General features: G+C 40.2%; 1 protein-coding gene across 2 annotated transcripts in view; it reads right to left on the bottom strand.

Moving 5' to 3' along the window:
• The window catches only part of TMEM26 (transmembrane protein 26), a 58759-nt gene that overhangs the window by 23466 nt on the left and 21484 nt on the right, over window positions 1-13809 (bottom strand). Inside the window, exon 1 of one of the 2 annotated variants that reach the window (XM_044299019.1) lies at window positions 9443-9517. The exons of the other annotated variant lie outside the window; for it this stretch is intronic. Within the exon in view, the coding sequence (XP_044154954.1) occupies window positions 9443-9474 (32 nt within the window). The 5' untranslated portion in view covers window positions 9475-9517. Of the gene's footprint in view, window positions 1-9442; window positions 9518-13809 lie in introns of those variants that run through there. 2 annotated transcript variants of the gene reach the window in all.

The following is a 13809-nucleotide window of genomic DNA, read 5'->3' as shown; positions in this document are numbered from 1 at the left end:
AACACTGATTGAAGCAGGGATGTTATATACCAATTCTATACTTTCTATATAGTGCATTTGGGTAGTGCTGCTTTTGTTTGCGGTTTTGCTGCATTACCTCAGCTACACAGAGTGACAAACGACATTGGAACAAATAATTTCAACTGGTGTGATATACCAGTTGCCCCCGAAAAAAAGTGATTGAGGCAGGGGTGTTATATACCAATTATATACTTTCTATATAGTGCATTTAGGTAGTGCAGCATTTGTTTACGGTTTTGCTGCTGTAAAATTGATATCCAATGACAGTGTAATCTACCTACAGCCACATACTTGTTCTTTTCTGTACGGTGAATGCCTAATAGTTGGGGCCTCGGAGGAATTCAACACCACGTTTTATCGAATTTCAACTATTATCATTAGGGTTTTTTTCAAGAGCGGGGATTTCGTTAGCCATGTTTTTAATCCAATTTTATATTTTTAGTTATTTTAAACATATGTATTTGACCTGTATTTGTACTGGCCTGCAGTAAAATTGATATCCATTGACCGTGTAATATACCTCCGGCCACATAATCACTTGATCTTTTCTGTCCAGGGAATGCCTAATGTTTGGGGCCTGTAGTCCAGTGGCCTACAGTAAATTTTTTCTAGGCTCCAACAGGGCACATTTCAGAGAATTTCCCTTTAAGACACATAAAAATGTCCCCTGATTTAGATACATATTTTTTGTTGGAATTTTTATCATTGATACGCCTCTAGTATTTCACTGTCCATGTTGTGGGACTATTTGTAAACTTCGACTAAGTATTTGGTGGCTGCAAATATGAGCTGAAGGTTTTTCAGGTTCGCCTGCCAATAAAGTGAATGGATTCCGCTGCGAACTTGCTGATGTTCGTCCATCACTACACGACATACCATCAAACCTAAATACAATAATTTAGGTCTTGTTTTGTGTGTATACAGATTTCATTTATTTGTCTGTGGTGCTTATCATAGGGTTTAGTCCAAATTTTACTTTGATTTAATGAAATAAAATGTTTGTTGTTTTCTTTTTACCGTCCATATACAGGCAGCGAAATATATTATATTATGCAGAAAATCTGCTACCCCTGATAAGCCAACATGCCCAGTGGCAAGGGTCACATCTAAACTTCCTTCATTTTCATTACTAGAATACATCTTAGATGCTGTATTTACAGGGCAAGCTATATGTGAAGCATTTTTGTAATGTGCTATCAGCCTGTTTTATTCCACATCACTAAGCACCTTTGTGACATTTTTCTTCCACATTATAAATTATAGCAGCACAAGATAAGGGAAAAAGATAACAATTTGGTGTGATAGGATAAAAGTGTATTTTCAGAGTAACCAGCTAGCAATGAAATCACATCAGGCTACAGCAACCATATTAAAATGTAAAAAAAAACTGGTATAAACTATATAAATAATATTTTTATTTTTTTATTTTTTTTATATTCAGACCATAATAATACAAAGAAACCCATCACATTTAAATACCTCCTACCCTAAGAGAATATTTGGCCTGAAATGCAAACTTGCTGAGGCCAAATATCTATGTTTAGGGCTCATGCAAACAGCCTATCAGTCTGTTTAATGTCTTTTTATTATTTAATATCTTTTTTTCTATTGTCTTCTAATATGTATCTGTCTATTTTCTGTCTATCAATCTATCTACAAATTACAGTATATGTATAAATGGAGAGTTGATAGGTTGCTGACACAAGTCTCCGCATAGTGTTGCTATTATGCATTTAGTATATTCCATCATTTTGTTTAGAGATGAGCAAGGTTTTGAAAAATTAAATTCGACAACTTTGCCGAAGTTAGCCAGGAAATTTGTTTCATTATGAATTAATTCATCACAAATCGCTATAAATCAGGTATAACTAGACCATTCTGCTTTAGGGTACGGCCACACAGAGCGGCTGTGCTGCAGGCGGGTTTTGGACATGCTGCAGTAAAGAATCTCGTGGTCATTTAGCCAGCAGCTGCATTTCATTTAATAATGAAGACTGTACTGTATAGTCGGTCTTCATTGTTAATGGCTGTGCAACACCTTTATGCAGGGGTTGTTGCTGGTATGGGGTTTGGCTGGTTAGATGGAGGGACAATATACATATTATTGCTGTTCTGACCTGCAATCTCCTGCAGCTTAATTGACAGTATACAGAATATTAATCAGCACTGGCATACCCACTTCTCCAACCCCAGCGCTCTTCTTCCCTACAGGTGGGAGTCTATCTTCTGCCATCTGCTTTTCCTCATTTCCTACATAATCTAATATAGATGAGAATATGTCATCAGGAACATCCAGCTTTGCCTCTTGCTGTATCTTGCTGACCTTTCTAAGACATGTAGACTTTGAAGGGTGATTTAGAACAGGGATGCTCCACCTGTAGCCCTCCAGCTGTTGTAAAACTTCAACTCCCACCATGCCCTTCTGTAAGCTAATAGGTGTAGGCTGTCCGGGAATGATGATAGTTGTAGTTTTGCAACAGCTGGAGGGCTGCAGGTTGAGCATGCCTGATTTAGAAGAAGACAGCAAAAGATAAGGATGGTCATCATTAAGACCTGGTTCCTCTAAGGGCTGCATACGAGATGGTTTTGGTTGGGACTCTGGCACCGGAATAATAAAGGCTTCCATCTTATTGGTATTGAATGACATATCTTAGTTTGCGGCTGCTGTAGGAATAAGTAAATGTAGCAATAAATAAAGAAAAATGACGCAGAATAAGTCTCCTTGCAGTCTCCCTTCACTCTTCCTGCAGTCTCCCTGTACTCTACTCCTCCCTTCTCCAATATTCTTTTATTAATCATTTTCAGCAACGCTTGCCATGTCTCTCCCTATGCTCAGCTCACAGGACAATGGCGGAGACTGCATGGGATCAGGCTTTTATAGGGTTGTGACATCACAGGGGATGGCTGTCTGCGGATTGGCTGGCTGCACAGCATTATGGGTGATCTCACATTCCCGGGCTTCTTGCTTTCCCTTTGTAACATGTGCAGCCACCATTTTAGCAAAAACTGATTTGTTACCACGAAGCGAGAGGAAATTCAGATTTGTTGCAAATCAAAGTTTTCCTAAAATTCAGACCAAATTTAGCTTTAAATGCTTCGCTTCACTCAACACTAATTCTGTTATCAGGTGAGGTGAATGATCATTTCTTAATGCATCCAAACAGTTTTTTAGCTATGAATCATCATCCTGCAGGCACAGTAACTTCTGTTTTTCATTAATTTCCAAAAGGCGTTCTTTTACTTTTTACAGCCAAACCACATTTCACTTAGGGTCCCTTCTTCCTAAATCTTGGAAGGCACCATACTTCTTAAGGATAGTTAAATATGTATCAAATACCTTATACCTCTGACATTACACAGAATTGTATTAATATTATTCTCTTGATATAAAGGTCTACAACTGGTTAAACCTTTATCACGTCATCCACAGTAATATAGAAATTCACAGCTTTGGGATTTCCTGTCTAAAGCAAAACCAAAATTAAATACTATCAAATTTTTTTCTGAGCAGGCAGATATACCAGTGGTGGATTAGGATTCACTACAGCTCTGCTCGTGTACTATGGGATTGCTCTTGCTGCCAGAGTGATCGTGACACCATACAAAGGATTTAAAGTTTGTGGAGGCTGTTGGGCAGAACATTGGTTTAGGAGGACTGTCTAATATGGTAAATAATGAATACACAATAATTAAAATTTATGAACTTTTTATGGATTTTTAGAACAGCATTGAATGTATTTTCTAATTTAAAAAAATGAAAACATTATATACACTGTATAGAAAACTACATCATGCAGTCCAGACTGGCTGTTTGATTGTCTCCAGACCCTCTATCTGACAAAATAAAAGTTTGATTTGCTTATAAATCAGTTTAGATCGTTCAGGAGAGAACAAAATGGGGCTAAACCAGACCATCAGACAGCCAGGCTGAAAGATTGAAAGGGCATCTGTCGGCAGATTTGTACCTATGAAACTGTCTGACCTGTTACATGTGCGCTTGGCAGCTGAAGGCATCTGTGCGGGTCCCATATTTATATGTGCCTGCATTACTGAGATAAATTATGTTTTAATATATGAAAATGAGCTTCTAGGAGCTATGGAGCGTTGCTGTTACACCTAGAGGCTCAGCTCTCTCTGCAACTGCCAATGCCCTCTGCACTGTAATTGACAGGGCCAGTGTAAACATCATCAAGACAGTCCCTGTCAATCAAAGTGCAGCAAGCATGGCAATTGCAGAAAAAGTGGATCCTCTAGTTGTAACGGCAATGCCCCTATTGCTCCTAGAGGCTCATTTGCATATAATAAAACCTAATTTTTCTCAGCAATGCGGCCACATTTGAACATGGGACCAACACAGAAACCTTCACCTGCGAAGTGCACATGTGACAGGTCAGTCAGTTTCATAGGTACAAATCTGCTGACAGATGCTTTGCAACAGCGGACTGCATTCTGTAGCTGGAGGTGAAGTCTTTATACATGGTAGCTGTAAAAGCCAAACAAAGCAAATGTCTTAATTAAACCAAATAAAACATTTTAATGATAGAATGCATGCTATTCAATAAAAGAAAATAAATACAGTGCTGCCCATAATTATTTATACCCCTGGCAAATTTTGACTTAAAGTTACTTTTATTCAACCAGCAAGTAATTTTTTGATGGGAAATGACATAGATGTCTCCCAAAAGATAATAAGACGATGTACAAGAGGCATTATTGTGGAAAACAAACATTTCTCAGCTTTTATTTACATTTGAGCAAAAAATACAAGATGTTCCGTGCTGTGGAAAATCTCAGAGGACGTGGTCGGAAGCCAAAAGTGACACCTGTGCTGGCCAGGAGGATAGTTAGAGAGGTAAAAAAGAATCCAAAGATCACCAAGAAGGCAATCCTAGTGAATCTGGGCTCTGCTGGTGGCAATGTCTCAAGGCAGACAATCCAACAGACACTGCACACTGCTGGGTTCCACAGATGCAGACCAGGAACATAAAAGCTCGCTTGGCCTTTGTAAAAGCTCTTCTGGTCTTCTTTGTTATGGTCAGATGAAACAAAAATTGAATTGTTTGGTCACAATGATGTTTTCTTTATTTGTCGTTAAAAAGGAGAAGCCTTCAACCCAAAGAACACCATCCCCACTGTCAATCATGGTGGTGGGAACCTAATGCTTTTGGGGTGTTTTTCAGCCATTGGACCAGGGATCCTAATCACAGTAAACGGCACCATGAAAAAAGAGCAATACATGAGGATTCTCAATGACAACATCAGGCAGTCTGCAGAGAAACTTGGCCTTGGGCACCAGTGGACATTTCAGCATGACAATGCCCCAAAACACAAAGCAAAAGTGGTGAAGAAATGGTAAGCAGACAACAACATTAACGTTTTGGAGTGGCCCAGCCAGAGTCCAGACTTGAATCCAATTGAGAATCTGTGGAGGGAGCTAAAGATCAGGGTGATGGCAAGAAGACCCTCCAACCTGAAAGATTTGGAGCTCATTGCTAAAGATGAATCCGCAAAAATACCTGTGGAGACATGCAAATAGCTGGTCTGCGATTATGGTCCACATTGAGATCCCAGAGTACCCTATAAAGGATGTATTAGACAGCTGATTTAACAGGCAATTTCTCAGGAAGGAAACGAGTCTTCCCAGGAATTGCCTGCTCGCTAGCGTAGGAGACCAGTGCTATTACATGCAGCAATCTCCTCCACAGTATAGGGAGGAGCGATCGTTATACCATTCCCTATACTGAATCTTTGTTTGCCGACAGCAGATCGTGATTACACAGCACAATCTGCCTCCTACAAATGATGATTTTTTTAAATGTCAAAAGATTTGGATTGTCCAATGTCCAATGCTCATTTGGGAATCGGCAGCAGTATTAGGCCTATTTCACACGGGAGTCATGTTTTTGTCCCGGATAAGATGCGTGATTTTTCCGCACGAGTGCAAAACATTGTAATGTGTTTTGCACGCGCTTGAGAAAAATCGGAATGTTTGGTACCCAGACCCGAACCTGGTTATAAGGGAAAATAATAGCATTCTTAATACAGAATGCTTAGTACAATAGGGCTGGAGGGGTTAAAAAAAATAAAAAATTAATTTAACTCACCTTAATCCACTTGTTTGCGCAGTCCAGCTTCTCTTCTGTCTTCTTCTTTGAGGAATAGGACCTTTGATGACGTCACTGCGCTCATCACATGATCTTTTTTTACCATGGTGATGGATCATGTGACGGACCGTGTGATGAGTGTCGTGACGTCACCACAGGTCCTTTTCCTGTGCACAGCAAAGATGAAGACAGAAGAGAAGCCGGGCTGCGTGAACAAGTGGATTAAGGTGAGTTTAAAAAATTTATTTTATTTTTTTAACCCCTCCAGCCCTCATATACTATGCATTCTGTATTAAGAATGCTAATATTTTCCCTTATAACCATGTTATAAGGGAAAATAGTAATGATCGGGTCTCCATCCTGATCGTCTCCTAGCAACCATGCGTGAAAATCGCACCGCATCCGCACTTTCTTGCGGATGCTTGCGATTTTCACGCAGCCCCATTCACTTCTATGGGGCCTGCGTTGCGTGGAAAACGCACAAAATAGAGCATGCTGCGATTTTCACGCAATGCACAAGTGATGCGTGAAAATCACTGCTCATCTGCATAGCCCCATAGAAATGAATGGGTCCTGATTCAGTGCGGGTGCAATGCATTCACCTCACGCATTGCACCCGCGCGGAAATCTCGCCCGTGTGAAAGGGGCCTTAGACTGCTAGATGATCACTAGCAAGCGTTACTACAAACGATCGTTAGCCATCATCTGCCAAAAAATCGGCAGGTGTAATACACCCTTAAGAATGAAGTACTGAGGATGTGCATGAGTGATTACAGCTTGAATCGCACCCTCATAGCTACTTAGCATAGAAAGAGCAGAGATATAAATTGATGCATATTGCTTCCTTTAAGTGCTTCTGCTTTGTCTTCACCTTTTCACAGCATTAATGGATATTTCATTTAGATACAGATTTTCTGGATCTAAACCACAGGGACCTGTGGTCTGTGGCTTGCACTGAACAGATCTGTTAAAGCACATTTCCAGGTAAACACATTTTCACTGGGTTGCACTTAGCTACTCTTTATAAATAAACCATTATAATTTTGCTTTTGTACAATAATTTCTAATTACTTTGTTAAGCTAAGGAGATGTCCTGCTCTGGAACCTTCTTTTGGCTCAAACTGAAAGCCATATCCAGAATAGTACTTGACTTTGTGAATCACATAAAATAGTGTATGGATTTGCCGATTTCAGTGACATGCCCTTACCCCTAATGCCCATCAATACACCTTCTTATAGCACTGCAGAAATAGTAGCCTTGCTCTAATGGCCGCTATTGGAGAAAGCTTGGATCTTGGGCCACTTAACCTCTTAGAAGGCATGGCCAATAGCAACTTATGACTTAGGCCTGTATTGCACTGTCTTAAGATCAACCACATCATTGCTATCAAGCGTTAGTATAAACACGTGTTAGCAATGATCTACCGGTGTAAACGTGCTGCCGATTACCCAATGAACAAGCAAACGCTCTTTTATCAGGTAATCACATCTTTTATGCGCTCACAAAAATCTTCGTTAGAAGGTAGCAGATAGTGCACTCTAATCATGCTGCTGGCAAACAATGATTCTGTATGGGGACAAGCGATGGCATCAGCGATCCCTCCTCCCCATATTGTGGAGGAGATCACTGCATGCAATTGCAGCGGCCTCTATCACTGACGAGAAGGTGATTGTTGGGAAGGAACGCTTCCTTCCCAACAATCATCAGCCTCATCTGCCAGTCTAATGCAGCCCTTATGCATCTACGTGGTTGGTGGGTTAAAAGAGTTGTCTAGCCTAATTTAAAACTTATTGTCAGCAGGAGCGTATAAAAAAAAAAAAAAACTTCCCCTTTCCAGGCACTCTTCATTCCAGTGATGCATTTCCCAGCAGCCCCCCGCTAAGCTTGAAGTGACGAGAACCTCTTCTTGATCTCAAGACCACTGCAGCAGTAACATGCTGTTCTTACATATACGACCACTGAGGTCACAGATCAGCTACAGCTGTCTTGGCCCTCATCACTTCTGGTCTGGCAGAGGCTGCTGAAAGCCACATGGTGAAATGAAAGGTTTCTGAGGAGTAAGCTTTTTTTTTTATATTTTAAACCCACTGCTGCCAGCAATATTTTTTAACGTTTGTTTTTTGTCTGGACAGCCCCTTTAACATGTCAGCCTAAGGGCTAACAATGGCCTCCGGTCTTCCATGTTCGAAAGCTTATTAGGCCAGGATGACAGGCATAATACACAGCACTACATAAGATCACACAAATCACAAGTCCCAGTGTGGGACTAACAACTATTAAAAAATAGTGTCAAGAAAAACAAAACCCAAGTAAAAAAAATAATAAAACACATTTTCCCTGACAAAATAGTTTTTATGGAAGAAAAATGTAAAACAAAATATATATATATATATATATATATATATATATAAAAATACATATTCAGTATTGCTACATTTGTAACAAACCAAATTATAAAATTGTCATGTTATTTTCCTCTCACAGTGAATGTTGTAAAACAAAAAAGAAAATGTGAAAAAGCAATACCACAGTTATTATCCTTCTTAAATCTTATGGGACTTAAAATGGAACCAATTAAAAATCCAGCTCTGTTGACCAAAAAATAAAAATGCTTTGTCCTCTGGAATGTGTTTTTCAAAAGTGTTATTTCTCTGAGTTAGTAAAACTAAAGCTAGTAGTATATATTGTAAATAAACAGTATATGAATTTTTATATTACCGTAATTGTACTAGCCCAGAAAATAAATGTATTATGTTATTTATACTGCATAAAAACATAGCTCCCAAAAAACAAAGGCAGAATTGCTGTTTTTACCACCCCCAACTATTTCTAGAATGGCGACCACAATTATGGAAACGCTGAGCTGATTGTGCTATGCTGTTTGTGTAACTCCCATGGAAATGAATGTTCCCACACTGTTCACACAATCCCTCTCACCTCTGGCAGCGGCATATAGATGGGATGGGGTAGAAGGCCCCCAATCTAGAGATAGGTGTAGGACAGGTTCCATTGGTGAAACCCACATCTATCAAACATTTATGGTATGTCATTTATGAAAAATCAAGACCATCTGGTACACAATACATGCTACTAATCCATTATATAACAATTGACCAAGACACACATTTCATAGAGGCATCTCATGCAGCTATGGGGCCCTGCAGACAGGACTCGGCTCTGGTTGTTCTCACTCTCTTTGTTATTGGGCGAAGAATGCTTATACAAAACTCTCTAGAGGAATGGTATTTTTTTCAAATAAGGCAATGAAGGAATTGGCCTGGTGGTTCTGGAATAGTTGCAAAAACATAATGCTCACCGATCTCCGGTAGTGATGCTAGAGCTTCTCATGGCAAGGTTTCCAAGTCACATTTTTCAGCAGATTAATTCTAACCCACACACAGCAAGGGTTTCCCAGGAATGTTTCTGCCAGATTGCAACACTTCCATGGCCTGCCTGGTCTCCAGATGAATGAAGCACTTATGAGACCAAATGGGATGCCAGCTTTGGCAACCTACGAGTGTGCAGCAGCAATGAACAAATCGATTCTAAACTAATCTGATTTGTTACAAATTTCATATAATTTTTTGGCCAAACTAATCTAGACAGTGCAGGGAATACTGGCAGGGAAAACAACAGGAAGGAAGAAGATGGAAGATCACATGACCCTGGGACGGAGTAGTTGGCTTGCGCTGATTGGCTCAGAGGCTGACAGACAGAATTCTGGCAGATCCTGCTGCTGAGAATGCAACAGAATACCAATGTGTTTTATTTGAGACTGAGAGCATGTTTTGTGGCTATGCCTGCCAAAATCCAACTGCAGAGCAAACACAAACCAGTAATCAAACTGTAGTAGGGACACACCATAAGGAGATAACAGGGAGATATAATTGGGTAAATTTTAGTTTTTTCAGGAAAAGCTTAGTAGAGAATGAGGGACTGGTTAGTTGGCATTATGTGTCGCTTCATAGTTTATACAGCTTGCTGGTAAGTTCTATTTAGCCACAAAATAATTTTGTTCTGCATATGGACAGCCAGGCAGCTTTTTTTTGCAAAAATAAAAACCTCACATTTTTACAGTGATTAGGCCTATAAACCAGCACCCCAATAACATACATTCTGCTGCAAATGCTGAACAATTCACCCCCTCCTTTTTTTTTCTAAAAACCTCAATTAACAGTTTGTATTTGGGCATTTTCAGCACACTGAAGTGCATCAATATAACTGTAATAGTGAACATATTGTATTACTGCAGGCTACTATTCAGTTATAGCGAAGTTGCAAAGGCATTTTACTGCAAGAATGCCATTAGTATACCGGTGTTAGTGAATGCATTGTATTACTGCAAGATAGTGTTCAGTTACAGCACAGGCATTTTACTGCAAGAACGCCATTAGTATACCGGTATTAGTGAATGCATTGTATTACTGCAAGATAGTGTTCAGTTACAGCACAGGCATTTTACTGCAAGAACGCCACTAGTATACCGGTATTAGTGAATGCATTGTATTACTGCAAGATAGTGTTCAGTTACAGCATGGTTGAAAATGCATTTTACTGCAATTAGCATTATTTTGTTATTGAATGTATTGTATTACTGCAATATACCATTCAGTTACAGCAAAGGCATTTTACTTCAATTTTGCCATTAGTGTACCTTTGTTAGTGAGCCATTCAGTTACAGCAAAGACATTTTACTGCAAAATGCCATTAGTGTACCCATGCTAATGAACATATTTTACTAGTACAATATAGTGTTCAGTTACAGCAAAATTACAAAGGAATTTTACTGCAATAATGGTGTTAGTATACTCATGTTAGTGAACACATTGTATTTCGACAAGAAAGCACTCAATTACAGTATGGTGGAAAATGCACTTTACTGTAATGATACCATTAGTATTATTGAACACGTACTACTGCAAGCTACCTTTCAGTTAAAGTAAATGCATTTTACGGCAATAACACCATTAATATACCCATATTATTGAACATATTGCATTTCTGCAAGATTACATTCAGGTACAGCATAGTTGCAAAGGCATTTTACTGCAATAATGTCAATAGTATACCCATGCTATTCAATGCATTTTATTACTGCAAGATACCATTCAGTTAAAGCAGGGCCGTCTTTAACGCGGGGCAAAAGGGGCAGCTGCCCCGGGCCCAGTTGCTCCTGGGGGGCCCAAGGCAGCTGCCTATTGAGCCCCGCCGGTTGCGCAGTGGGGGGAGAGCCCGCAGCCCTGCAAGTGCTTTTTTTAAGTGCGGCAACAGGCCCTCCCTCTATGTTAAGTGCGGCTGCGCTGCACTCAATGTCAGCAAACCTACTTAACTACTTCTTCCGCTCCGTACTTGCGGGCTGCCCGAGCGTGAGTCCGAGACCTGTGAACTTCCACGGTGGGTCTCGCGGGAGCACGTGCCGATGGGATTGCGCAACAAACTCACGCCTGGGCAGCCCGCAAGTACAGAGCGGAAGAAGTAGCTAGAGGTAGTTAAGTCGTTTTTTTTTTTGTCAATGTATGCACACCGGCTTCACTTCGAGTGGAGGGCAATGATTGGGGGATCTGTGGTGCGGCAGGCAGTAACTCTGAATTTAGAAAGAAAGAATGGATAATGCATACACTGACTTCATATCTGTGGGCGGCCAAATGCACGGCACTAATGTCTGAATTCAGAAAGTCAAATTTACTAAAAGAGCACAACAGGGTGGCACTGCTCAAAACTTTCTCCCAAGACATAAAAAACCTCCAATGCTGGGTTTTCCTCACTACAGATGGTGCTCTGCCTCCCAAATCACAACAACTTATGTCACAAAGAAGAAAACAAATGTGGACGGCACTAGCCAAAAAAGTAGCTTCTTTATTCAGACATCATTATTGCAGACATCAAACATTATTGTTGCAGACATGGAGCCGATTTGGCATAGCGCAGGCAACAAGGATCGTGGCGACGGCCGTTTCACGCCTCAGTGCATTGCATGGTAGGGTGTGGGAAGGTGGGATCCAGGGGGCCCAAGTACGTTTTTGCCCAGGGTCCTATCAATATTAAAGACGGCCCTGAGTTAAAGCAAAGTTGCAACTGCAAAAACTGCATTAGTATACCTATTTTAGTGAATGTGTTGTATTACTTCAAGATACCGTATAGTTACAGCAAAAACATTTTACTGGAAAAGCTGCATTATTACCATGGTAAATTGTCAATACCAGTGTGAAGTGTGTTTGTAGGGACATTTAATTCCATCTCTGTCTTTAAATTACATTAAAAACCACATGCAATTTTGCTAGTACCTTTTAATAATCTGTGTACCAAACCTATGACTTTTAATGTATAGTGCAAAACAAAAGACCCATGCCTCATCATGTGGGTGGTAGTGTAAATAGCATTAGCTGTACCAGCCATTCGGCCAGCACTACCAGTAGCAAGCCACAGTTTCCCTCGTTACCAATAGGCAACACATTATTATTGAGAACAAAGAGTATTAGATTGTGGACTAGATAGCTCACTCCTCATCTCAGTCACAGCAGGATGATGTCCAGGTCAGCTAGTCTGATACTGTGCCCTGGAGCCAGGGATCACAACATTCCTCCTGCTCCAAGTCCTTGCGGACTTAGACTTGTAACCATGGTGGTGGCAGTAGGGGCAGTGATAACTACAGTAGCACAGTATTATCAGACAGTATCATAGTCTGATAAAAGTGGTGGGGAGGGTGAGGACTAGCGATCAGTGAAGTTTTGAAAAATTTCATTCAGCACTCAGCAGCTTTGTCGAAGTTCGAAAAAAAAATTGATTTGTCACAAATCACTATAAATCAGGTATACCGAGGCCAATCTGCCCAAAAGCAGTGTTTTTAAATCTGGATTTCAGACATAATTGGAGCAAATTGATTTCAATACAATGACATTGAAGCGTAGGTTAAAGGGTAACTGTCATATATTTGTATTTGCTTGTTTATTAGAGCTAGGCATGTATACCTGAGTTAGTCTGTCAATGATTGTCAAGAGATCTGTAATTACCTTATAATAACAGCTTTCATTAATATCCTCTGTCCCACTCCCTTTCCACTGCTCCCTTAAAAGACAGTTGCTATGGCTTGTCTGTCTCTGGCTAAGAAGACAGGAAGACAGAGGGGCAGTCCTTTACACTGCAGGCTTGCATTAGGCTTCAGAGTGAGGAGGCGTGTCTCTCAGTAATACAATCTGATTGGCCACCAGGGAGCTGCTGACTACAGCAAGTGTGTATGGGAAGTGAGGAAAATCTGTTTTGGCCTCAGAGAACTGGCAGAGGAGCAATCTTGAGAAGGTCCTCATGTTGTAAGGGAAAACTAAGGGAAAAACTCAAGGAAAACAGTGGTATGCGAAGAAACTAAAGATTGCTTTATGCATAACGGTGCTGCAGCAGTAACATATGCTAAAATTGTTTTTTTTTTTTATGAAAACATGACAGTTACCCTTCAAATAAAATGGATGAAAAAGTCTGTCTTAAAGAACAGGCAGGCTGATTGGTAGGGTGGAAGGATGACAACCAGCAAAACACTGGTGTAAACCCACCCTAAGGCATATTCTCAGTGTGAAGACTTGGAATATACAGCTGCATAATTTTTTATTTTAACCAACTTGGGGGCGATAATCCTAGTGTGCTTAGTAAGTGTCTAATAAATTTCATAAAAAGTTGTATAAAGTAGTGGTT

The sequence above is a fragment of the Bufo gargarizans genome, chromosome 6, assembly GCF_014858855.1.
Source record: "Bufo gargarizans isolate SCDJY-AF-19 chromosome 6, ASM1485885v1, whole genome shotgun sequence".
Classification (NCBI taxonomy): domain Eukaryota; kingdom Metazoa; phylum Chordata; class Amphibia; order Anura; family Bufonidae; genus Bufo; species Bufo gargarizans.
The sequence above is the reverse complement of the archived record's forward strand: the minus strand, read 5'-3'. Positions and strand labels throughout refer to the sequence as shown.